The 25,799-nt window shown below is 43.7% G+C and overlaps 2 protein-coding genes across 4 annotated transcripts in view; one reads left to right on the plus strand and one right to left on the minus strand.

The window, feature by feature from the left end:
- The window catches only part of LOC117155767 (uncharacterized), a 55,051-nt gene extending 34,319 nt beyond the window's left edge, over nt 1–20,732 (plus strand). The window contains exons 2-8 of the mRNA XM_033332098.2: nt 7,786–7,921; nt 10,526–10,721; nt 11,601–11,811; nt 12,872–13,196; nt 14,082–14,348; nt 14,462–17,441; nt 17,615–20,732. Coding sequence (XP_033187989.1) covers nt 7,786–7,921; nt 10,526–10,721; nt 11,601–11,811; nt 12,872–13,196; nt 14,082–14,348; nt 14,462–17,441; nt 17,615–17,953 — 4,454 coding nt within the window. The 3' untranslated portion in view covers nt 17,954–20,732. The remainder of the gene's footprint in view (nt 1–7,785; nt 7,922–10,525; nt 10,722–11,600; nt 11,812–12,871; nt 13,197–14,081; nt 14,349–14,461; nt 17,442–17,614) is intronic.
- Nucleotides 20,733–21,282: 550 nt separating this feature from the next.
- LOC117155805 (uncharacterized) overlaps nt 21,283–25,799 on the minus strand; it is a 77,391-nt gene continuing 72,874 nt past the window's right edge. For all 3 annotated transcript variants that reach the window (XM_033332177.2, XM_033332178.2, XM_033332175.2), the window contains exons 6-7: nt 23,884–23,940; nt 21,283–22,944 (exon numbers count right to left, since the gene is read on the minus strand). In XM_033332177.2, the coding sequence (XP_033188068.1) occupies nt 22,862–22,944; nt 23,884–23,940 (140 nt within the window). In that variant the 3' untranslated portion in view covers nt 21,283–22,861. The remainder of the gene's footprint in view (nt 22,945–23,883; nt 23,941–25,799) is intronic.

Consider the following 25,799-nt stretch of genomic DNA (forward strand, 5'->3'; position numbering starts at 1 on the left):
CGATTTTTTTCCCCCTCGGTGAGCACAATCTTGCACGTTTACCAAAGTTTATCAGGCAACTGTTTCACCACGCGATACCCGCGGCGCGAGAAATATCACTCGAACCTAACAGAAGTACGATTGGAGTAGCAGTAAAACTCGGCCTTCGACTATTTTCTCTTGCAAAAGAGAAAAACCGCTCGCATCGTAACAGATATAGCGGATGCAGTAAATATGGGACAGACGTACGACACGATTGACTAATCTGAAATTTATTGTTCTCTCGAAGGTCAGGTGTGTGGGAACGAAAGTGAGCAGGACGATTCGAACGCCCACGCGACGGCCCACACTCTTCCTCGGGGCCCGCGTAATTGGAAGCGTGGCGAGGGCCATCGATCCGCTGCCGTTCCACTCCGAAACACTCGCGCGTTAATTAGCGATTCGAGTGTATCCAGCGGAAAAGAGTAGCTCTTATTGTAGCATGGATCTGCTGGTTGGAACGACCACGATCGATTCGCTTATCTCGCGAGTGGAAGCAATCCAAACCGCTCATGTGCAAACGGAAAGGCCGCTTCCCTATTTTCTTATGCAGTTTCTTTGAGTGGAATGGAATGTACACTACTAGCCAAAAATTCGCACCGTTGAATCATTCACATCCTCTTGCACAAATAGTATTATTAGCGACGTTTTACGGGTTTGCAAATTACAACTCATCAGTGTTGATAAATTATACGTAATAATAGCGGCCAGCTTAGTAATGCGATAAATAAAAGTTTTACGTCCGATGTTTTGAAACCGCAGATCAGCTGACTGTTCCGTTCGATGTAAAATTACAAAATCGTAAAAACTATGCAAGTCGAGTTTATAATTTGCGACACGTTAATTCGTTAATATTATTAGCTAGTAAATTATCGCGCGACAGGACTCGTTCGAAATCATTACTATACAGGTAGCCATAGTAAATAATTTCCTTTGCGTCGATAATTTTTTAACCGAAGTATTTCCTGAAGTAGAGTGCTATTTTTTCTAATTCTTGGATTTTATGAGACACATTCGATGGTATGAAACTTTTGCTAGTGTATATACCGATCGATCGTATCCATTCGTTTGGAACGAAACGAGGAAGCATTCTGAGGGAACGTGCGCAGAAACTACTTGCAGGATGGAATAGACGATCTGGGTCGTGGATAGAAGTCGGTCGTACCGATCCTATACCGAAATAGGTGCGAACAATATTCCACACGGTAGACTGATCGTACGAACTCGTCGGCCAGGTCGATCGTACTATCGCGCGATCCAAGGAGTCCGTAGAACACGGATAGACGTGGAAACTGGGTCGCGTTCGACTCGATCGTTGCACGACTCGAGGCCTCTGTCCGCTTCTCGTCGTAGGTCATTCTTCCTTTTTTTTCCTATTTTTCTTGCGCTTCTCGTACATGATTTAATCAGGAAGTGTAGCTCGGTTATCAGAAGCTTCCCATCAGCTGATACGCGATTAAGGGGATAAAGAGATTATTGGTTAATCAGGCTGGATATCGTGCATATTGACTCTAGGTTTAAGTAGTAATTATAGTTTCGTGGAATGTCGAAGCGTGGGAGAATAATTTACTCGAATTTTTCTTATTTCGCTTACCTTCGCCCTTTAGATATTACTGCTATGTCCAAGGTGATTATTATAAAATTCATTTCCTTTTAATGCATGTAAAAACGAAGCTTTTAACGATTAATTCCGTTATGTTCCTTGGAACATTTCTGACATAAATGTATTTTTCCATCTAAAATACAAAAGAATAACGAATAGAATTTATTAGAATATAATCTAGAATTGAATATGAAAGTCTCTTTTTCCGTTGAAAGGAGAGCAAAATCGCGGCATAAAAATTGCAGAATCGTAAGAGGATCAAAGCCAAGGGAATCGTGTGTATCTATTAAAAGCTGTTTCTCCTCTCTCCGATTTTCCGCGAATTTGTTCCAAGGAAGACTCTGTTTTTCATTTTCTCGTACATTAAGCACGTTCGACGAACCATTGAAAATATCACGGCGATTTTCTACGGATCGTATCTACGATGTCAAATTTTGAAAACGAACGAGGGGAATTTGCGGAAACGTACGAGCACGCAACAGGCGTCTGCGACTCGTTCCCAAAAGGCGGACTGGTAGGGTTTTCTCCCTCAAAACGTTCGCGTACACTGTACGCGTGCGGTTACGCACAGAATGACTCGGTCGGCCTCGAGGACAATTTCCCGGATTGTCGTATAACTAAGAACAAAGTGAATGGCGGCCGGAACGATCCGCCGCGAAACGCGAGCGACGCGTAATCCAGTTAGCCAAGTCGGTCGACACTCACGAACGCTTAGAAACGTTCGCTCTCGAGTCAGCTGCTGACAATAATTGCGAGCGTTAATTTCGTTCCATTACACATATCATTACCCAGCACTTAAACGCGTCAAAAATAGTCGCGAGAATTGCATCATCTGTCGAATCTTCTCATGCGACGATTCCTCTAACTCTTCTTCGAGATCTTCTGTTTCAAAGAAGCTTTGGGACTCGAATTCTTTGAATTGGATGACGATAGACTTAGACCTCGATTATAATCGTCACAGTACGTCGATTAACGTAGATCAAAGAAAAATTCGCGATGGTTCCTTGTAAGAGAAACTGGGAAATATGTAAAAATAGAAGATAATGAGAGATTCTTACATTTTTCTTCGGACATTTTGTTCTAAAATTAAATTAAATCAGTATTAACTATTATGTACGAAATAGTTGGTATTGGTAGTAATTACCTCTCTTCAACATTTCCATGACATTTGCGGAATTTAAATTGCTCGAATTTGTTAGCGATAGACTTTGATATTTGATAGGAAGGAAGATATTCGTTGATCGATATTTGATAGCGTGGAAATCTGAAAGATTTAGGAGGATATAGAAACAGTGGAATAGTTTTGCTATGTCAGCTGAATCAGCGAAAGAATACGTGGTTAAAGTCGTACATTCCTACCAGGAGATACACGTGATAGAATAAAATCTCGTGAACCGTCACGCACGACGTATCGAAGGACGCAAGTGATATATACAGTCTCGTTATTGCGAATAATAACGTTGCGGAAATACGACCAATTAACTGGCACTCGGAATAATCAAGTGGGAGTACCGACTTTATTCGCTGACCATAGTCTATTCGCGTATTTCGACTGTATCGATTCGAATATTCGTTTATGTATTATCCGTATCCTAAATTCTATTACGTTCATTTCAATTATTCTCTTTGACATTACGCAAACTGTTCTTTAAATAATATTAAAAAGTATAATGAGTAAGAGAGAGAAAGAGATTTAACATTTTTCAAATAACGTTCGTGTCTGCCAAGAGGTAGATAGAAGGCGCATCATTCAAACAAATTATCGCCGTGTTGTGCGGATGTTACGTAAATATTTAATTGTGCAAAGAATAGCTCGCCAACCATGCGACTGCATATTTCTCAAACGGTTATTTGCTACGTCTACCTTTTCAATGAATCCTTCCATATGATAAGATCAACGGTATATCAACATTCTCATTACGAGCCGATCTTTTGCCGATTCAATTAACGTGTTTTCCATCGAACTGCATACGCGAGTCGAGCTTTCTCATCCGGTCAGCCGAATTAATCGATTAGCGGCGAAAGCTTTCCTCCGAATTAATTGCAAGACGGTTGATTCGAAGAGGAACCCGTCGTTTAGCAGTTAAACGTTGCCGGACGCGTGCCGTCGTCGGTCAACTCGTCCGCGTGTAATTGAAGACTAATTGGAAAGCGGAATGCTCTGGTAATTTACCGTTTATCCGAGACGAGCGATACGTCAGCTATCTAAGTTCGCGCACGCACGCGTCCTCTATCCAACGTCTCTATTTTTTTCCTCTTCTTCTCTTTGTAGATTCACCCGTGCACACAGTGCCCACTGCACACCCGTGTGCTCTAGTTCTACAAAGGAGAGGATTTCTTTCGGTGTGTGCTTCGAACGCGAATAGTTGCCGGTTCGGGGTCGAACGGTCGTTCGGGCAATCGTAGTAAGTTGCCTTGGGGATTTAGGTCAAACTACGCCCAGAAGCGAATTCCCTGCAATTCCTGGTACCTTGAACCCGTCCGCTGCCTCGTAAAACAATTCGCGCGCACCTCCGTGGAATAGTTGGTTGTTCGTTCGTTAGTCGATTCGTTTGGTTATGTCGTTTGCCTTTCGTGACGCGATTAACCAACCGTCCTTACGTTTTTTGTCGAACCTTCTCAAACGAACGGAACGAAGGCTGGCTTCGTGCCTGCAAGCTAGAGAAAGCGTCCAGTATGCAAAGTTCCCAACGTGGTCCGCAACGAGGTTACGAGCCTTGCTCGCGTCTCGAGCCTGCCGGCGCAGCGGCTAATCCATTCGGAAGACTCGCTTCTCGCCAGTCAGCTTCACAATCAATTATCGAAACTTCGTTTTGACGGCCGTCGAGTGGCTAGACGTTACTTATAATAGCTCTGTCAATCATCTGGCAAAATTTTTCGCGTATTATTCCACCGATCGATATTGCACGTTTCGCTGTTAGTTCTGACGACAAGAAGCTTGGCAAAAGGATCGCCTCGAGCGGACGTAGTCGCGCGATCGCGCGACCCTGTTCGTCTACATTCGCGGAGGCGTAGTTGACATTCAGGTTAGCCGTCACGGCGCGTTCGAATTATTCCCAAGGAGCTTTGGCGACACTGTGTGTGCAGACGATTGCGAAGTGCGTTGCTTCGAGCGATTTAGTATCCGCGATCATTGATGGAACCGGTGACAACTCGATAAAGTAACGAGATTTTGACGTCAGTCGAGAGCATCACAGCGCTTGAGTTCGCTCGCCAAGCTGAATCGCTTAGTTCTTAACGGCGCGGTGCTTCGATTACAAACGATCGATCATGATCTGTAGATAAATAAAACTCTCCTTATTCTTTCGAAACGCGTGTATCCTTGCAGCGCGACAATCGAGGAATATTTCTGGAGGAACGTTGAAATCGCTAACGAGCAAATAATTGTGCCGGCTACGTTGTGCATGTAAAAGAATCGTTATCACGCGGATAGATAAGATACATCGAAAGTGAATTAAGCGCCGAATCGTTCTTCCTTTCGAGTCTTATGCAAATGTCAGCCTCTTAACGATTTTTAAACTGTACAGATATCGTTCTCTAGTTTACACTTTCACCTTGTTGCAATTCTCGCTACAAATTACCGGTTATTAAATTCCTAATAGCATTAATTAACGGGAACAAGAGTTTAACGATTGTAAGAACGCGTGCTCGTGGATCGTTCCGCACGACGGTCACATAGGGAAAAGAAGTAAAAGCGGAAGACTATTTTCCATTTGTTAATCGGCGTTCAACTTCGCGGAATAACGCTTCCATTCGCGTTCTAGACGAGAGCGCTCGACACTTTACGTAAGTGGCGCTGGACAGTTACGAAACGGCCATTAAACTTCGCTTAGTTCCACGCGTTCCTTCCTAAACAAATCAATGCAATTTATCCCCTTGGCGGGTAAAATGGTCGGAAGCCGCTATAGGCCGGGGCATAATTTCACTGGCGAACCCGCGCAGGACCGGTTACCGATCGTGACTGTTTCGTAAGACACACCTGCGAATCATTATCCCTCGCCTACCTTGGCTTTCCCCGGCAATAAAGCGATTCCATTTGGCCGCGCGAAATAGCCAAATCTCTTTCTTTCTTTCTCGTCGCCGCTCGTCAATGTTATATCGGAGAACGCTCGTTTCTACGTCGACGCTGATCCAAGTATTTCATAACACGACCTATGGCTATTCGCGCTCCTTTAACGCTATTATTAATTTACTATATGCATATATATGATTGGGGTTATTAGCGAAATTTTGTGCCAGTACAAATAGATTCTGTTGTAAGATAGTAACGATAATAAAACAAATAAGATTTTATAAGTGGATTTTATAAATGGCAAGTCACTCGATTATGCTATTTTCTAAAATCGTAAGATCGTAGAAGGCAAGATTACGAACAGTTTATTACTTTCTCGGAAATTTATGAGATCCAATATGTAATTCAATTTATTAATATTATTAGTTGATAAATTATCGTGCTGGCATCAGTGTCGTATCAGTCCAATCTGTGACGAAACTTACAATGCTGGTCAAAAGAACGTTCAATGTTTATGCTTGCGTGTATGACAACGATCATCTTCGAACGAATCTTTAAACAAATTCCTGTCGTTTATATCATTGTTCTTGCCTAATACGATTCGATTTTGTAGAATTAAGGTGCATTCTAGTATCGTTCGTCGTCTTAAATTTTCTTTCGATCGTGTCAATCGCAATGCTTGCAAGATGTCAGAATCTCTCTTTTAAAAACCTACCTACGGAAACCTCGATTTTCGACAATTATTATGGCACCTTGATTAAAGTGCCTGTTTCGCAAGTCGACAGAATATTTTCCCTCGAACCCTTTCGCATGGGGCAAATCTGTCTGTGCAAAATAAACGTGTACGTACAGTCCTTTGTTAGGAACGGATGGAGAAGCATCAAGAAAGAATGTGCTCCCATTCTCCTCTGAATAAACATTTTCCATTTTCTGGTAAACTCGGCTTGGCTGGCGGGGCTGAAAATAGCAACGGAAGCAACGACCGCGGCTTCGACGCCTCGACACCGATGTACAGGGTGGAACGTGCGAATGTCGACCGCAGGAAAATCGTCTAGGGGTGAATTCGGGATATTTGAAATAAAGTTCCAGCTACGCTCGACCTTGTTTTCTCGAGTTCTCCTCGATAATTTATCGGGCATCAGCGAACATATTTGCAAAAGATACTCGAGATTTGTCACCATCGATCTTCGCAAATCCTGTATTTTCTGAGTCATCTCGTTCCTCGACTCTCGAGGAAGCACGTTCGAATTACTTTTCAAGCGAGAACCTGTAATACAATTTAATTGGAGTCGAACGGAAGTGGCTTTATACGCGGTGAGCTGACTTACTCTACATATAGATATATGTGCAGAAAACCGAGCATGTAGGTCCGATAAAAGCTTGTAATATAGATGGACTTGTCAAGGTCGTTGCAAGGTTAGTCGCGATACCATGACCTCTGACTTCTTCCTGTTAGAGGGACTGAAATCGCAACGTATTTATCATCGAATCAGTTTTTCCGATATTTCGGTGACCTTAGAGTTGCCTTGACACCGCGACCTACTTCGTTTTTTCTCCTCTGGATCTCCGCTCGAATTTGAATTCCACGAGTTCGGTTACGCTAATAGAACACCTTGGACGAACGTTGCGTACCAGCGTTACGAGTGTTGGCCCCATACGTCGAGCAATTTTTCTTATTTCTATCAAGTGTCACACCCAATATATCTTCGAATAAACGGCCCACCGTCGCTGGCGCCGGTGCTCTCGCGGAGCATGAATAATAGCGCGCAGTTTTAGTGGTCGTCCGAATCGCGTGGGATATTTCAGTGTGTAAGAAAACAGCTCGCTCGAAACCAACGCACGAGCGTAAGAAGGAAAAAAGAGAGAGAAGATGGAATCGAAAATCTTATTCTCGTGAGAAACGTAAAATCGTTGACCCGGTCGCGTGCAAGCTCTTTCCACGGCTATACAGTATGAAATTTTCAAAAACACTTGGCAACGCCCGTTGAATAAAAGACGCGGCAGCGTTATCATGGACGTCGATCGATTTCCCACGCGCGAGACTTGCCAAGGAGGAACGGTGTGTCGCGCCCTCCGCCTCCTTTTCCTTGTGTGTTCTTTCTTGTGTATGTATTCGGAACATCTGAAAACGACTGGCGTTTTATTGTTACAGTGGTCTACTGCGACTACACCGCTTCTGGAAGGTCGCTGCAATTTCTCGAAGAGTACATTGCGAAGGAGGTGCTGCCATATTTGGGCGACACCCGGGCGTCCACGTCCATCTGCAGCCTTCAGTCTTCTCTGTTCAGGTAAGACGATCGAGAGACGCCCTCTCCTTTCCATGTTCTCCCTCCATATTTTCTCTCTCTCTTTCTCTTGGTATATACAGGGTGGTTGGTAACTGGTGGTACAAGCGGAAAGGGGGTGATTCTACGCGAAAAAAGAAGTCGAAAATATAGAATACAATTTTTTTTTTTTTTTCATTTTTCCATCGAGACAACGATCTACAGTGAGATCCGTTATAACGTACCGCACGCGTACCAAGCGAAAATTCAAAGTCGATTTTCTCGAAAACAAAGCCTCAAACGAAAAATTTTTATTCTATATTTTCGACTTCTTTTTTCGCATAGAATCACCCCCTTTCCGCTTGTACCACCAGTTACCAACCACCCTGTATATATATATATATATATATATCTATGCTATCAGCGTGTGACTGGACCGCCGAATGATCACGATAACGATCGAGGTCGCGGCGAGAAGCACGCGCACGCATTTATACACGGTCGACGATTATCGAGCGCGACACATCCGCGTTCACCAGCTGCCGCTTCCCAGAACCAATTCCAGTTACTGGTCAGCCTATTAATCGAGATATTGTAGCTATTCGCGGACCAACACGATCCGTCGTCCGTTCAATCGTTCGTCCTGTTGTTCGTACGCGACCGTTGTGTACTTACGTACGTCGCGGATCGCATCGTTAGAAAGTATCCGAGCATGCGCTATGAATTTGTAATCGTCGATTTCCTACGCGAAATTAGCATATCGTACCGCGTGCAACGTACGATTCCGGTTGACGTACCGTTTCTGCGGTAAACGAGACTCGTTTTCTGCGCCACTCGACCGTACACGAGCCTTTCTATTTCTCCGCCGACCCGTACAATTTCGCCTCCATTCCACGCATTCCGCTCGCGACACGTTTCGTTTCATATCTCAGGTTCATAGTCGATCATAGCCGCCGATAATTGTCCGTTTACTCGCTGTTGGCATAGTTTTCGATCGAAAAGGTTGTCCCGCGCGAAGCGACCCCGTTATCCCTAAATCTTACGCGGTCGAACGTGTAGGGGTGGTTCCGCACAGCGTCCCATTCCCTGGCGCTCATGTCCCAGATCAATATCCCCACCGAGTCGATTCCCGACCGCTTACCGGCTGTCCAACTGCACCACCAAGCCAGTCACGACAATAACGCGCCTTTTTCGTCACGCGACTTTTATACGGTTACATCCGAATCGCGTTTCTCACGTAAACCGGAGATAAGCGAGAGGTCAGAGGGAAAGTGGTACGAGCGAGAATGTTTGTGATTTGGGAAAATTGTGGCGAAAGTTGAACTTTGGTAGAGAGAAATCATACGTATGGTTCTGAATATTAACGTGAATACTACCGGAATGATTTAAACGACTAGTTGGTATCGTTTTCTTATTAATTCTATAAATTTATAATACTCTTTCATTTGCAAAGTGTATGGATAAAAATTTGCTTCCCCCTGCAATTTTTACGTATTTCTTTATACCAATACTTTTATTTAAGTTCCTTCGATACAAGCTTTATACTCTGCTGGTTCTCGGCAGTTGTAGCGCTAAAACGCTAACAAAATCTACCAGAAGGATACTGATATTCTTGGAGAACAATGTACTTGTACCATTTTTCCATCCATCCCTTCAAATCTTCTGTTTAAGCGAGTGAAGCAGCTTCAGAAACAGAGTAACGCAAATGTGATTCGCCGTTATCCAATGTACACGTAACAAGCGGTAAAAGTATGAACGATACGTTGCGCAATACAACCCTGACGTGGTTATGGACGGATGCTTTTCGGTTAGGCGAATAAACATTGCACCTTTTACTAAGATCTAAATAATTCATTAACTAAAGCTTATTCCTTGAGCATCGCGGCTATCGTTTGCTACATTAAGAAACATATAACGTAATTTACTTGCACGTCACGGGTAACGGGCACTGACATTCTTCGTGTCGAGACTCGTGATCGTATTCCTAACGATTGTCGGCTATCCTTTTGCTCCGATTCAGGTGTTATATTTTTTAGGGGTTGTATATGGTGCTGGCAAAGGCATCCGTAGCTTCATCTTTCCACCCGCTGGCGTGTTTTTGTCTAGAGTAGACGCGCGTGTAGATTTCCGCGTTCAAATAGCACGTGGAGTCAGAGTATCATCGTGGCAGATGTTACTACCACGCGTGTTTTCCAAGCCACGATATTTTTGCCAACCATAATTCTATCTAAACCTATCGAGAGAACTTCGTATAAACGAATTTCACGTAGCGAAAGTCCATCGTGTTTTCCTACCGCTCGTGACATCCTACGCGTATATCGCGATCTCTCGTTCAGACAAATGAACTTAATCGGCAGAAATTCGTGTATCTGATTAAAATTTCGTTGCCATAGAAATGGACTTGGAAGAAGCGTGTTTTCCTATAGCGATCGTAAGCTTCGTCCTACTTGCGTTTCTCTGTTCGAGGCGACCTCAACGATCGCCAATGAAACTCGAGATCACGAGACGTTCTTGAGAAACGCGAACGAGCATCGTTTGTTCTCGATTCGACAAACAGCAGCGACTTTACGATCGTTAATAGCCACGGGAGGACGAATCGATGTATCCTGACGGCAAGGATCTTTACAGACACGAAGCCAGAGACATTGTCCGACATGCGGTGGGAGCTGGCGAGCAGGATGCTGTGCTGTTCACGGGTCAAGGCACGGCGGCTGCCCTTCGTACGCTTTTGCGACACCTCGATGTCTCCAAATCCACCGTGGTGTTCGTGGGACCGTTCGAGCATCACGCGAATCTCCGGCCTTGGCGTGAGCATGGCGTCAGGGTAAGCAGACGATACGATATTTTGAAAACAGCGAATCGAAAGTATTCTCGTCGATGAAAACGTTTGATGCGTTTCAATGTAAACGTAAATGTTGTGAAAGACATTGAGAGTTCCACTGAGGATATTTTTGAGTCATCATTCCTTCCTGTTTTCGAACAATCTCCTTGTTACTGAATTATAAGATATTAAGTAGATGGAAATGAGTTAACCTTTTAATGGCATGATTTTGAATAATTTGTTTATTTGCTCTCTCAGTAGGGAATAAGTAAATCTATTTCGAGCCGGCTGTTGAGAATTTAATAATCGATACGTTCCTGGAATAGGCGTAGTATTTAAAAGTAAGAAGAAGTTTCTACGGTGATAAGTTCTGGTACGCCTTTGTTCGGAGCGAAGAGAAGTCTTCGGAATGTGCCTTTTGAGCGAAACTCGTGGGGAAACTTCGAAGAGTCTTTGACACTTCGCAGAACACGAATGCGTGATACATGTTATTCCGGAACTAAGCCATTTGCAATTCTTTCCTTTGAAGCGACTCCAACTCGCCAGGCATCGCTATAAAATTCTCGGTATAAATAAAATACGATCTTTTGTCCGCCTCACTGACGCAAAAGTGTTTCTCAAACGCGTATCGTTAATCGTTTTTAAATTGCTAGAACGTTCAACAAGTCATCGAAGAACATAGAATATTCAGAAATAGAGATTATACTGCAAGTGTAATCGTGCGTTCGCGTGAGCAAGTACCGACTTAGGATCGATAACATCGTACGGCAAAAGTGGAAACCGTGAAAGTAGAACGCTAAAAATAGGGCAGAGAGTATGCAAGTAGAATAATACTTCATAATAGAATAATATTTGTTTGTAACATTAAAACGATTATCGTAGATAGTACGAGTGTCCGAGACTCGAGAAGGTTTCTTGGATCTGAACGATCTCGAGCGGAGCCTGATCAAAGTTCGAAGCGAAGGTGTTACGCAAATGATCGGATGCTTCAGCGCTGCCAGTTGCATAACCGGGGTTTTGGCAGATGACGTCGCCACGACCCTTCTACTGCATCAGTATGGGGCACTTAGCGTCTGGGATTACACCACAACAGGTAACAATGATGCACGTGGAAGTCGATATACGCGTGGAAACAATGAAAGATTCAACGTGACGTAATGTTTGCACCCTTTTCTGACAAAAGTATATTATCACGATCATTCGATCCTGATCGATCGGGCACGCGTATTATCAGTCGCGTAAAAATTGTTATCTCCGTATCGTATGAAATTTCTTTCTTCTTTTGTTACCTGAAATAGAACAATGTCGTTGTAAATGTCATTTCAACATAATAGAAGATAGGAGAGAAATTGTATGACTCCGTTGGAAGTTTGATCTATAGAAAGATAAGGGAAACGTAGAGATTTGTTTGTACGCGGTGCTTGAGGATTGATTTTTAGAGAAGACGAATGCAACTTGAGTTGGAAATGCGATTACGCATGTAAGTAGAAAGTGACGGTGACGATCAGATTGAAGTCGTTATCCGTTGAAGAGTCTGGTATTTATCTGGCAGTAATCAATGAAACTAGTAATTACCGGATGACAATCACTTACGGATACCGTGATCTTTAAAGTGGCAGACGTAGGAACAATACAGTTTTTCGCAGATAAAAGAGATGTTAAATACCTTGTTCTACAAAAGGATATGTAAACGCTAGAGCGACTAATCGCCTCAGTTTAACGAATTGATAAGAGCTATTATCGTCATCAACGAGTATAATTATTCGCAATTTTTCGATTTTAAAGAAACTATTTTAAAGAACGGCGAGTGTGTTTGCGTGTCTCCGTTCGAAATAATTTTCTTATTGTTATTAATGTATAGAAGGAATATACACAGTTGCTACAAAGTATTATTTCAATGAAACGTAGAACTTGTTGAAAACCTGTTTCGTTGAAAAACAAGTAAAAATAAAAGGGTACGCGCAGATCGTTTTTACGGCCACTGTATTAAATCAATAGAAATTTTTATATCTCTAGTGTTGATCAATATTATACTTCATAGTATTATGATTTTTTCATAGACGATAGCTAAAAAGTGATCGAACGAATTTACTGTAAAAGCTTAAAATAGCATTTATAGAAACGTATATTCTAGAAATACATCTATTTTTCAGCCCCGTACATTCAAATCGATATGAATCCACATCTGCCCGGCGTCGGGGAGACGACCGTGCACAAAGACGCGATTATTTTCGCCGGGCACAAGTTCATCGGTGGAGTTCAATCCCCTGGCGTGCTCGTGACCAAACGGTCCCTGTTGAAAGATAAAATTGCCACGGAGGACATGCGGGACTCTCATCACTATCACCGGGATCCGGAACTCTGCGAGGAGAGTGGCACCGCGGGTGTCGTCGAGACCATCAGATGCGGACTCGCTGTGCAACTGAAAGAGAACGTCACGCCGCGAGCGATCGTCACTCGTCAAGATAAGATTTCCAGGTACGTTTTTTTACACGTCTGCAATAAAAATGTAACGTGAATTAACAATTTCATTGTTGAAAAGTCGATCAAAATCGACGAATATCGAGCTTGTTATCGTCTAAAAGCAAATCCTCGTACAATCGTAGCAAATCGTACAATCGTAGCAAATCGTACAATCGTAGCAAATCGTACAATCTGGTTACCATTTTCCTTTCATGTTTGGTGAACTTGTTTGTTTCAAATACGATATGTGACACGTGCAGTGTTCGCGAGGAGGAAACGTCGCCGATATCGTGGAAATATTTATAGCCGATTTATACAGCAGAACGGTAGATATCGGGAAGGGGAACGTCTTCAACGCCAGACCTCCTGGAGCTCTGTATTCGACTGAAATCGATTGGCAGTACGAGACTGCTTCCTTGATTGCGAATCGCTGGTGGAAATAACTCGATTATTTCTTTTTTTAAATTTCTACCGGCCGATTCTCGTACATTAAAACGTCGGTTGCTACGGTCGTTACTGGCGATCAGTCTTTAGTCAGACTTTAGCATCGATGGTTGGTGATGTGAGAATTAATAGAAACAATTGTAGACTAAATTTGTAGATTAGTAATGTAAAATACTGGATACATAAGAAAGCGGTTAAAAGATGTTCGTAATAAGCGTGTCACGTATAAATGACAGTACTTCGGTGCTGCAGATAAGAAACATGAAATTTGCATGACAATCAGCGAGATAACAAAACCAAATTGCAATGTTCTTGAGCAACCACGCGATATAAAGGAAGGCTGTGATCGACTTTGAACGAAGGACGTCCGCGCACAATGTTTTCGAAGATCATTTCGATCGATGCTGCAAGTGGATTGTATTTGTAAAACATGATCGATGTTTCCTGTTTGTGTAGGCAAGTGTTGGCACACGTACGCACGATTCCGGAACTAATTCTGCTCGGTAGCGGCTCGCAGAATGTTAAGAGGCTGCCGATCTTTTCGTTTATGGTGCGTCATCCGCGGGGCACGTTCCTTCACCACAACTTCGTGTGCGCCGTGTTGAACGACGTGTTCGGTATACAGGCGCGTGGCGGGTGCGCGTGTGCCGGACGTTACGCTCACGATCTGATGGGAATCGACCAGGAACTCGCCAAGGAATACCAGAAGGCGTTGATAGAGGGGTACGAAAGTTGAAAACTTCATTTGGACCGTATCAAATAATTACGGTGCATGACACCGTTAAATAGAACGTACTTGCCTGCGCAATCTAACCGGGTTACCTTATCGTTTCCAGGGAACGGAACACCGAGAACGAAGAAACGAACGCCGAGGGTCTGAGGCCGGGTTTCGCGAAACTCTCCTTCCCTTACTTTATGTCTGAGGCAGAAGTGGCGTTCGTACTGGAGGCACTAAAAATGGTAGCAACGGAAGGTTGGAAATTGCTGCCGCAGTACGTGCTCAACTCGGATACGGGTGAATGGCGCCACCACACGAATAGCGTGTTCAAAGAGCGAAAGTGGCTCAGCTCAATCAGATACACAGACGGGAAGATGAACGCTTCCGAGAGACGAATATCCGGTACTGGTGTACTTCCGCAGAACTACGGCGACTGTTTGCAGACAGCGCGCAACATTTTCAACCGGGCTAGGAAAATGGCGCAGAGGTATCCGCTGCAGATAGATCGTAGCTACAACATCGTGTCGGAACGGCTGGAGTCTTTACGATGGTTCATGTTGCCGAGCGAGGCTCAGGATCTCCTTCTGGGTAACTCGCAGAACGTGAAGCAAGACGTGCCTTTCAGTCCGATGCTATCTTGGAACAAGCACAGCCATCACACGCCGACTACAACGCACGACAGCTTGGTCAATTGCCTAGCCTTGGCTAATAGCATCCGTCGACTGAACAGCGACATTCCTCGAGCGGGAAACGCTCCGATCTCGTCGAATTCACCTAGACACAGAAGTCTTCCGGTATTGAGTACAGTCAGGAGAACTCTGTTGAGCGCGGCCGAATTCCAGACTTCTTCGTCCAATCCAGCGAACAGCAACGAAGAGGAACAGACGTCGTCCATTACCACCGTGGTCGATCGAAATACCGAATCAGCCGGTGAGAGGTCACCGGCTACTTGTCCGAGTTCTCCGATGCCCGTGAGGTTCGCGGTTGGCGAAGCGGTCACGGCATCGGCTCTCAGCACGATGTCTCACGCGGGCAGCAGGCCAATTAAAGAGCAAAGAGATTCGATAGACTCCACCAACGCTGGTCGTGCCAGGTGCAACTCTCTCGGTAGCACCAGCGGCGGTGGCAACGATTCGGGGAACCGAAACGTCGCATCGTCCTCGTCCTCCCCGATTCCACTGCTTCCGCTGAGCCCGCAAACCTTGACTAGTCTGGGATTAAGTGGAAATAATGGCAACTCCTCGAAGCACAGACGACATCACTGTAGTTGCAGCAGTCAAACGGATTTGAATTCTCTGGAGCTGGACAGTAGCAGCCCCAGTCATTCGATCTTGTCGTTAAATTGTCATAACCCAACATCGCCCCCGTCTTCGTATTCCTCTGTCTATGATTATACGGAAAGATTCGTAGGGGGAGGTAGGTCGTCACCAGTTTCAGCGAACGGCGGTCAAAAGTCAGAGGACGATCTGAGAGCTTACGTGAAAGAGGTGACGAAGGAATTAGCGACGGAGATTAAGTCGGAGATCCGAGAAGTGATATCCAAGGTCGACGATGCGCTGTCGGAAACGAACACTTCCGAGAACACGCCGCAACATCATTCACGCAATCTAAGCGCCATTAGTCAGTTGTCCGTAGAGGACAAACAGACGAGACACGATTCGTTCACTGCGAGCGATATCGCGGAATATTTGATGGAATTCTCGAAGGAAATGGCTAGCGAGGTGAAGTCAGAGATCAGATGTATGGTTAATGCCGTGGACGGTTTGCATAGACACTCTCCGGATGCTTCGGCTTCGGATGTGTCGTCGAATGGTTGCGGCTCGCCGGATAGAGGGAGGATCGTTCAATCTTCCTCATCGCCCAGAATGTCGAGTGCCAGACGAAGCGGACCAATAGAGATCTCTGGGAAGATCGGAGAACTGACTCAACAGGAAAGCAAAATGTCCAGCGAGTGTTCTTCGGACGAGACGGTAATTTACGTGATGAAGCCAGCTGAGAACGAACAGATGGTTCGCAACCAATCGAAAACTGACGACGAAGAAGTGGTACACGACTTGGATGACGATTTAAACGACGACGATTCTCAAGAACGCGGTGGTTTGGAGATCGGAGACGCGCGAAAGATTCTTCCCAAAATTTATTCCGCCGTGAATTCCGTTAGTTCCCAAGACAGTGGTATCAATTTATCTTTCCACGAGAGCGACAAGTCTCTAGATTCGGTTGATTTAAAGCGTAGCAGCAGCGCAGAGTCCAATTCGACCAACAGTTACGGTCGCAAACCAAGAGCAAGTTCGATGACCGCGTTATCCAATAAATCAAGTTGCAAGCAACAAGTCCGTCAAAACGATGACTTTTCTGAAGACGAGGAATGTTCGAGCGATCTGAAGGAGGAAGAAGATGGAGACCAAGGAGCGACATTTGACTCGAAGGGCGGGAACACCGAACTGTCCCGAGTTCAGTGGCATTGCCCGCCAAAGAACATTTGGAAGCCAGCTGTCGAGGCAATGCAAGAGTTCGATATGATTCGAGACAACGATAGAGTGCTGGTCTGCTTGTCGACTAACGGCAAGAGTTCCTTGTCCTTGTTACACACGTTGCACCAGTACCGATTCTACGTAAGATCAAAGGGCGTGGACTTTGAGATCGGAGCAGCCACGGTGGACGCAAACAGATTCGATCCTCTGGAACTAATGAGCTATCTGAAGGCTCTGGACGTTCCTTACTTCTACGAAGAACAGAGCAGCGAATTCAAGTGCAGCAGCGGTGACAATCAGCCTGAAGAAGAAGCTGTGGACGCCAGTGGAGCGTGCAGCTTCTGCAACCGAGAGATCAGGTCGCAGTTATACGCGATCGCCAAGCGGCATAAATACAACGTGCTGGCTGTTGGCCAGCACTTGGATGATCTTACCGAGAGTTTCTTCGTCTCGGTGTTTCACGGTGGCAAACTGAAAACCATGAAAGCGCACTATTACATACGACGTCAGGATCTCAGGGTCGTACGACCATTCGTATACACCCGAGAAAAAGCGTTGAGACAGTTCGCCGATAGTAAGAAGCTGTTGGTTTCACGGGAAATCAGGTCAACTGACCTTCCCGAGGTGAGCTTCTCCTACAGTTTATTTATATCTTTGATTGTTCGTCGTAGCGTATCTCTTTGCTCGTCCTTTAATTAAACGCGATCGATAATTCTCACGTACTTTCCCCTCGATGATTTCGTTCTTGACCCGTTAGAACATCCACTTCAACTATACGCTTTTCGGTTTTGTTACAGAGACAGAAACAAAGCAAGGAGCTAATCCTGCAACAGGAACGCGCCTATCCTCGGCTTTACTGGTCCTTGAGGACCGCCTTGCGACCTTTGATCGACGCCCATGGCCAGCAACTCGATCTCGATCTCGCATCTCCCGTGGGAAACAACGGGGGCAACAATTCTGGCGGATCCAGTTGCAGTTCGTCCGCCAGCAGCGTGGGCAATGCACCCACTGGTGTTAACAATCAACAGAAGAGACAGCGAAGAGCGAAGACAAATTCTGTCTCGGTAGCTACGATTCAGTACAAGGCACAGGAGCATGATGACAATGACGAGACCGACGAAGAACCGGTCCTTTGAGGGAGACCCGTCGCGAGATGGGATTTCAATCGTGCTTCTATCTCATCCTCGCATCACCGTCGAAAACCACCGTTATCGGCATTCTCCATAGTTAGGAGGAGGCGGCTACGTTTTGCCAGCGCCGCCGCTACCGCGAAAATTCAAGATCCTGAGGGAGAATGCTAAGATCGATGTTTCATTAAACGAAATCGATCGTGCGAGAGAGGGAAAGATCGCGACGAATGGATCGATGATGAGATACATATTTATATATAGCTGTACGAGAACGTACTCGGTCTTTCGGACTATCTTTGCTAGGCTACTATTCTGCCAGTAGCGATCGTTCGATCGTTTTCTTGTTTTCAAATGATCAACGCGTAGACCAGAGGGTTTTCGAAGTTCGTTTGGTGACCCTCTGTTTGTCCAAGTCTCTTGCGATTTGTCGAAGCTTCGTTAAGATTCCGTGAATATGTTTGCGATTCTGTACTTCGATACGAAGTTGCTGTAACGGTTATGATTTGACGTCGCGTCGTGAAGCGTTTTGATTTTCGCACGAGCGGTCTCACGGGATGTCGATGCACGAAAGTAGAACATTCGCTCGAACAATGAGCGCAACGACGGGTCGAATATTTCCTTTTCCTTCGTGTTCTCGGAAGAAATGGTTGTCAAAGTCTGAGAACGATCGTGGAAACCGTCGTCGCGGATCGTTAGATATGTAACGACATAAATTGCTTCGTAAGCTACTTAAGGAAAACGTTGTGTGCGTTTAAATGTTACTTACGTAAGGACACTTAGCGTTTAATAACCACCAACATGTTGAGACTTCGGTTGTACTTTTCAAGTTCAGAGCACGCGATGGCGACTCCAGACTCTTGTCTTGTTGAAGCAACATTCGAAGATGCATGGATCTGGATAATGGAAAATGGAACTGACGTTGAAAGAAACAAAGATAAAAGTACGAAAAGAAGAAAATAAATACAAGTCGGTTTGACAAATCAATTGGATTCAAGCGCATGACTGTACGATCTGTATAATTGGATGGTACTAGGTAAACGAGAGTAACTCGAATGACTCGAGAAGAGCCAAAACCTCGACTGCTCAAGGGACCGCATTGTTAAAGTTAAACGAAGGACGCTTGATTTTTTATATAATTACGATTTGATAAACCAACGAGCCTCGTGTCTCGCACCGGTGAACGATTAGAGTTAGTTGCTTATGATACGAACATTTTTGTAAAATCGTGTCCGCGATCACTGTCGAGACGAGCCTCTTTTTTCGAGCATTTTTTGATGATCGAACGCGATTCTTCGCACGGTGTCTTTCAATAGGAGAGAGAACGTAAGTGGATTTTAAATAAGGATAAGGATACAGGGATTTTTTTATCGTTTGGAATCGATAGGACGTTCATTTTTTTGCGGTCAAGAAAAATGTCGTCCTTGACGATTCGGGAACAAATTGAACGGTGGGAAGAGCAAAAGAATCGAGAAGGAAAACGCGCTTGTTCGATCTTGCAAACATGCGCAGACCAATCGACGATGTGTATTTCTCAACTTGATCTGTTTTTTCGCTCCATGTGAACGTTTATCGTACTCGGATTACGTAAAGTCGGTCAGAGGATTTGAGTAGTGAAGGTTTTGACAAATTCTCAGCCGTTTCGCATTGTATTTCGATAGCACGCACACAAAACTTGACGCCTAGCCGCGTATATTCGTAAACATATACGTGTACATACATATATTGCTTCTGTGACGAGTAAACCGAAGAAACATGGTATATATATACACATATATATATACACATATACATATATACATATATACATATACGAATCATTAAACGAAAGCTTTTTCCTCTTAACTGGTAAAATATACGTACTACATCTATACATATATATCATGTATGTCGCCTTGTTCGAAATCATTGGCGGAATCATATTTTTCGAATATTGTATAGCCGTTTTTTTTCGTCGGTGAACAAAAAAGAAAATAAAAAAAAAGGATACACGTAAGAAACGTCGAATTATTCGCGAAAGAAAAAGTTACGACGATCGCATGATATCTTTCATTCTTCTCGATTTACCGTGGCCGAGCGGGCGTACTATTTTCGGATTATATTTGCCGGAAGTAAGGCGTTCGCCAACCGTGTTCGGTCCAACGGACTGGGATTCGTGTAACGAGGATATATTCCAGCCATTCTAGATTATATTAGTAGACCGAGAAGCGAAAACCAGTTAACGGTCAAAGCAGGATGGCATAGTGAAACTTAAAAATGTAAAACAGCCGTACGGACGCTCGTGGCCTCGATCTCGTCGCGATCGTCGCGGCAGTTGGCGTCGATGGTTCGATGATCGAAATATCCTTCGGCTCGATACTTAACGAACTCGTTTTACGTTTTCGTTTCGTTTTATGTTTGACAGCTGTGTATGCTCGCTATCGTTAGGATTTAACTAAGGAAGCGTAAGGTTCCGTACGTACGTAGGCCGCATGTAAAACACACACTGTAAAACGTAGATACTTCTGGTACGTACGTTTCGCGTCGTACCGATTCTTCCTAACGAGCCCGTTCATCCGTTTACGGGACGGAGAATGTGTCGGTGTTGGATACGGAACACCATAGAGGCAGAAACAACATTTAACGGGAAGAAAAACACGTGAAATATGAAAGAACGGAAGTCTCGATCTATATGGATTTTCGCGGATAGATATTACCATATTTTCCGAGGGTTACGAGAGGACGTTGTTACTGTAAAGATATGTAAGTTTATTTATCGCTAATAAAAATGAACGTTTAAGAAAAATTACGTGGCTACCAGTGGATATATGTATTTGTGTTCAATTTCCGTGTACCTTGCTCCTTCTACAGCCACTTCTTTCTTCCTCCTTTTGATGAAATGAAAGCGATCCATATTCATCCTTGTTTTCGTGATTCGCCCTATCTTCTGGTTAATCCGATATGAACCTTTCAATGTTAAATGAATTACAGTGAGTTATATCAATCAGAAGCTAACAAGCGATCCTGGTATAACTTTTAAATTCTACTTTAGTGATCCATTCTTATCAAAGAACACGTTGTTTAGTTGACTCATACCTTATACCTTTTACACGCGTCTTTTACTTTCTTCCAATGAATTCAATTTGTCTCTCGATTAATAGGATTCTCTAAAATTTTACGAGACTCGTCCATTAGTCTCGCGTGAACCACGACGTGAATTAAATCACATACATCAATTGGATGCTAGCAGCTAACCATAGTGTAACACTTTTGCTTTCTACGCTGATATTTATTTTTATCAGATGTCTTCTTTTCTCAGTGGAAGGGAGTAGTAAAGAAAATTGACACAGCAAGGAACGTTTGTTTAGTAGATTTATTAGACCCTTTAAAATATTTTAAACAGCGTGCGACTCTTGTTATTTGGCGTAACAGTGAGATATCGTTAATAAGGTACACAGTATGAAGCTCAAGGAGAGCAAAGCGATCAAGATCGATTTAAAATTCACAATTCAACCGTTCCCCCTCGCGGTCCCGACTCGCTACCTTACGTTCTGCGAACGAATCGGATCGTGGGCATCGTTCGAGACCCGCTCCACCGAAAGTTTTCGAAAAGTGCAAGCGCGAGTTCTCGTCTCGTCCACGTGTTTCGTCGCGTGTTCGCCAAAATGGCGGGAACGCAATACCAAAAGCTGTTGCGATCAAACGTCGTCGATCGATCTCTAGCGACATCGTAACGGAGAACCCAATCTCGAACATATCGAGTTTACTGCGGTGCTGGATCTTCTTAATTTTTACGTTATTTTAGGTGAAGAATACGGTGCATCACTTAGATTAGACGAGAGAGAGAGAGTAAAATCGAAAAATCCATATATCTTATGAGAAGAAATCGATTATCAGCCGATCGCCTTTCTTTTACAGTGACACAGGCGATCGAGACATCAAGAGACTCGAATAGAGTTTAATTAGTCGAGAAAATCGTCGTTTATCTGAGAGATGGAGCACGATCCTTGCGTTCTTTAATCAACAAGATCGTTTAATTAGCGATCGTGTCTCCGTCTCTCCCACCAACCTCTCGTGTCTTGCTTCGCGCGAGTCACAATTCGCAGAGATTTATCGGTAGACACTGTAGCGCAGTTAACGAAGGAAGTTAGACGACGCGTCGCTTGCTGGGACCTTATGTTACACGAAACGCGAGCCGGTTCTCTCGCGTTCACGTTACACACTGCGTCGTTCATTCCGCTTGCTACGAAGACGCTTAAAAATATCAGCACTATGACGTCTGATGGTGTATCAACGTAGATTTTCTTTCTTTAACGATCGACTGCACCGTTGCTATTAAAGTGGATGGGATGGGAAAAAGAAAATCGTTCCTTCGCGTGTTGCTATAATAATTCGATACTCGTTGCTGCGAATCGATAACAGAACATATAGAGTCGATCGATGTATCTTTGAGGGTGTTCGGATTTGGATAACGTAAAATCACACCAGACGTATCTACGAATCATGTGGTAGATGAGATTAGAGCTTGTCGAAAAGGTCCCCTGACATTGGCCGAAGATAACGAGCGTTACGATTAAGTCAAGTTCAAAGTGGCGCCATGAACTCTGGTCAGAGAGTGGCGCACTCTGTCGGTCCGAAACGCAACTATCTTCCGCGTCGGCGGCGATTTAAACATTTTCTGCGACTTTCCTTACATTCTACGCTCGACTTTTTCTTCGCTCGAAGATTTAACAGACGCAAGCAGAAGGCTCGGGCATTACGAGCATATCATTTTCGTTCGATGCACATCAGGCCGAATTTCGACACGAGATGTTCGCGATACATGCAACGAGGTGAATGTCAGAGGGGAAGAAAGTGTACGACTAATGCGATTGTCCGTTGATGTTGGCTTGATGTTAATTCGTTCTATCTAATAGAGACACGAGAATAGATAAAATCCTAGAAGACCGGGGACATCACCTCATCTTCCTCGTCCTCCTCGTCGTCGTCGATCCCAGGCTCTCCGAGCGCATGGACGAATTCTGGAACAGAAATATCTTTGCTGAAGTTTCGGCAACCACGTGTCCTTAAAGACGTCGCAAAAATAAATAGGTTTGCCAATACCATTTTCATGTCGACCCTTTGCTTATGGAATCTATTCAACGCCTACCCTCCGTTCGAACGCAAGCTCCAAAAACCCGGTATAGAGTTACGTACGTTTCAAAAACGTCTATAAAATAGAATTTACCCTTATCTAGTTTAGATGTATATTCGTTCGTGCAAAGTATTTCCTGTGCAGCTGGTGCCCATAAATAAAATAAATTCTCTGGAATGCGTCCCATGGTCCAGTGTCACAAATTCGATGAACGTAAATTGTATTACCATTGCTCTCGTGGAGGGTCCCAGAGATACGTTAATCGAACTGCAAGAGATCACGGACGAGATGCTTCTTCCAATCCCAATACTACAACGGGTCAACAATTCCACGTGCCATATCGCTTAAGGAAATTCGTAGGGAAAGATACACGGAAGCTTTGGCCATCTTTGAGGAAAAAGGGGATAAATAAGGGTAATCGTGATCGAAATGTTTAGGTTTATCGCAGATGGCAACAATGCACGTTCCACCATTCATGTACATAATATGTCCGAAGAAACAATACTCGAACAGAAGGTTAGAATGTAAATAGAAACGACAAGGGTGAGACAGATTTTTCCTTTCGATTCTCTGTTAACCGCATCATCGAGAGGATGGAATTTCTCCAAACTCGCAACAGTCGATCTTCTTTCTGCTCTCCTCGAAATATTTCTTTGGTATTTTTGTTCGTTCGTTCCCCCAAAATTTTCCTATCCCCGACCAAACATACATCGATCAATCGCGATCTCGTATCACACGCGTCACGTACTCGAGGAATTCCCAGTTCCATTCAGCCATTCGTATTTTTCTTCGATTATTAGGAACTCCTATGGGGCATTGGGCTTACCATAGAAATCGATTCGGCCGTCTCCGTCCACGTCCACTTCCTTGATCATGTCTTCGACTGAAACACACAGCAAAACCAGCTTACATCTTTTCTTTTTCTAGTATGGTTTAAAAATTATAGGCGAGGCAAATCGTCGGGTAAACAGGGATAAAATGATTATGGTTACGGTTTTCCCTCTTTCTTTTGGCTTTATCTCGATATTCGCTATCGTCATACGTGTTTACACGCGCGAAATTCCGCTGCACTTTACACGTGTATACAAGATGCGGATAGAATCAGCTATATTCGAGATGGTTTCTCTGCTAGTTTCACGAGAAAATCTGTCGATGTGAAAAGAACACTTGAAAATTCTTTCACGATATTACGATAATACGATTCCTTCTTCCCAAAATTTCTTACAATCTTCCTTTTTAAATTGTATTATATATTTTACATCGTGGACGTCTTCCTTGTATTCCAAATTGTACGGAAAAGTGAATTGAAAGATATGATATCGTGTAATTGCACAACAGGAAAAGAAGAACGTATACGTAATTCTATTTCAGGAACGCAATATAATATCATTTTTCTTTTTTATCGCAAAATGATACTTTTGAAAATTTTGTTTTACGGCTGCAGATTTCTCATTTAATACCAAGCGAACTTTCGTTTGAAAAATTCTTTCGTTAAACCATCAAAACGAATTTCGTTCTCACTGATTTTTGCGAACAGATTATATGCAAGGTTATTACAAGTTGGGTAGAACGATCGTTAAATTGTCGGACGGCTTGACGAGAAGTTGAAATTAACATCTTCACCGTTAACATACGCACCGTAGGCATTCACTGACATGGCAAATATTGCATTTAGTCTGATTAGAGTCACCTATGAACGTTCCTATGCTAATTAACGGCTGCTGGTAACGAGCGCCAATTTAATTTTTCACCGGCACGGTTCCGCCTCTCGTTCCCGTAAAATTCGAAGTATTAGCGCTCGAAACAACGTACCAAGCGATTAATATTCTGGCCTGCGCTTCCCACGCGCGAAAAACACCTCGATAATGTAACCGCTCTGCCCCTCGCTACGTGTTACCAGTGTAATACAGGAGAAGTGGAAAACGACCGATCGTGGTCAGACATGACGCAACCACGTCGACAATTTCCCATTTTAATTCCGTTTGATAATTCGATAAATCGTCGCGTCAATTCTATCGTTGCTAATTTTCTTACCAATAATTCTATTCTTCCGCAGATATTTATCCGTTTTCTTTTTCTTGTAGAATTTTCTATACGGAATATTGATTTTATGTAATTAATATTTCACTCGCTAACTGTAATTCCTCGAAATGCAACAAATTCGTACATGAATTTTGAGATTGCGAGATTGTCTAAAGGATTGTTGTTTCTACCCTTGCACAGCGTTTTGCCTATTTTTCCAACGATGTTTTCTCTATTCTTTCCTCGGATTTTTATTACTCTATGATTGGCTTTTTACCAATTATTAAAATTCGATCTTTCCACGAGACTGCAAGTGACTGCTTACATCCCTGTAATTATCCCACTCGACCTTAGTCTCGATTGTAACTGCTAATCCATTGTGAATGCAACAGCTGCGTCACTGCGAATTCCCACGATCCTCCGCGAACGATAAACGCCATATCTCGTATCCGCTAATACTCTATTAATTCTCATCACGATCGCTGTAATTGCACGAAACAAGTCACAGAAGTGTTTTCAGTGGCCCAGTACGAGTTCCCATAGACGATTACTGTTTCTTCTTAAAAGTTACCACGACTGGAAATAACGTGCGCGTAATCTGATTTTTCTACCCTTTATGAATCATTCTGACCTAGATTGTTTCTTTCAAAAGGAAAAAATATACTTTTTTTGGTGCGTATAGCTATTCCTTTAAAATTTAGAAATATATTGTTGAGACGA

Source organism: Bombus vancouverensis, chromosome 6 (assembly GCF_051014615.1).
Source record: "Bombus vancouverensis nearcticus chromosome 6, iyBomVanc1_principal, whole genome shotgun sequence".
Classification (NCBI taxonomy): domain Eukaryota; kingdom Metazoa; phylum Arthropoda; class Insecta; order Hymenoptera; family Apidae; genus Bombus; species Bombus vancouverensis.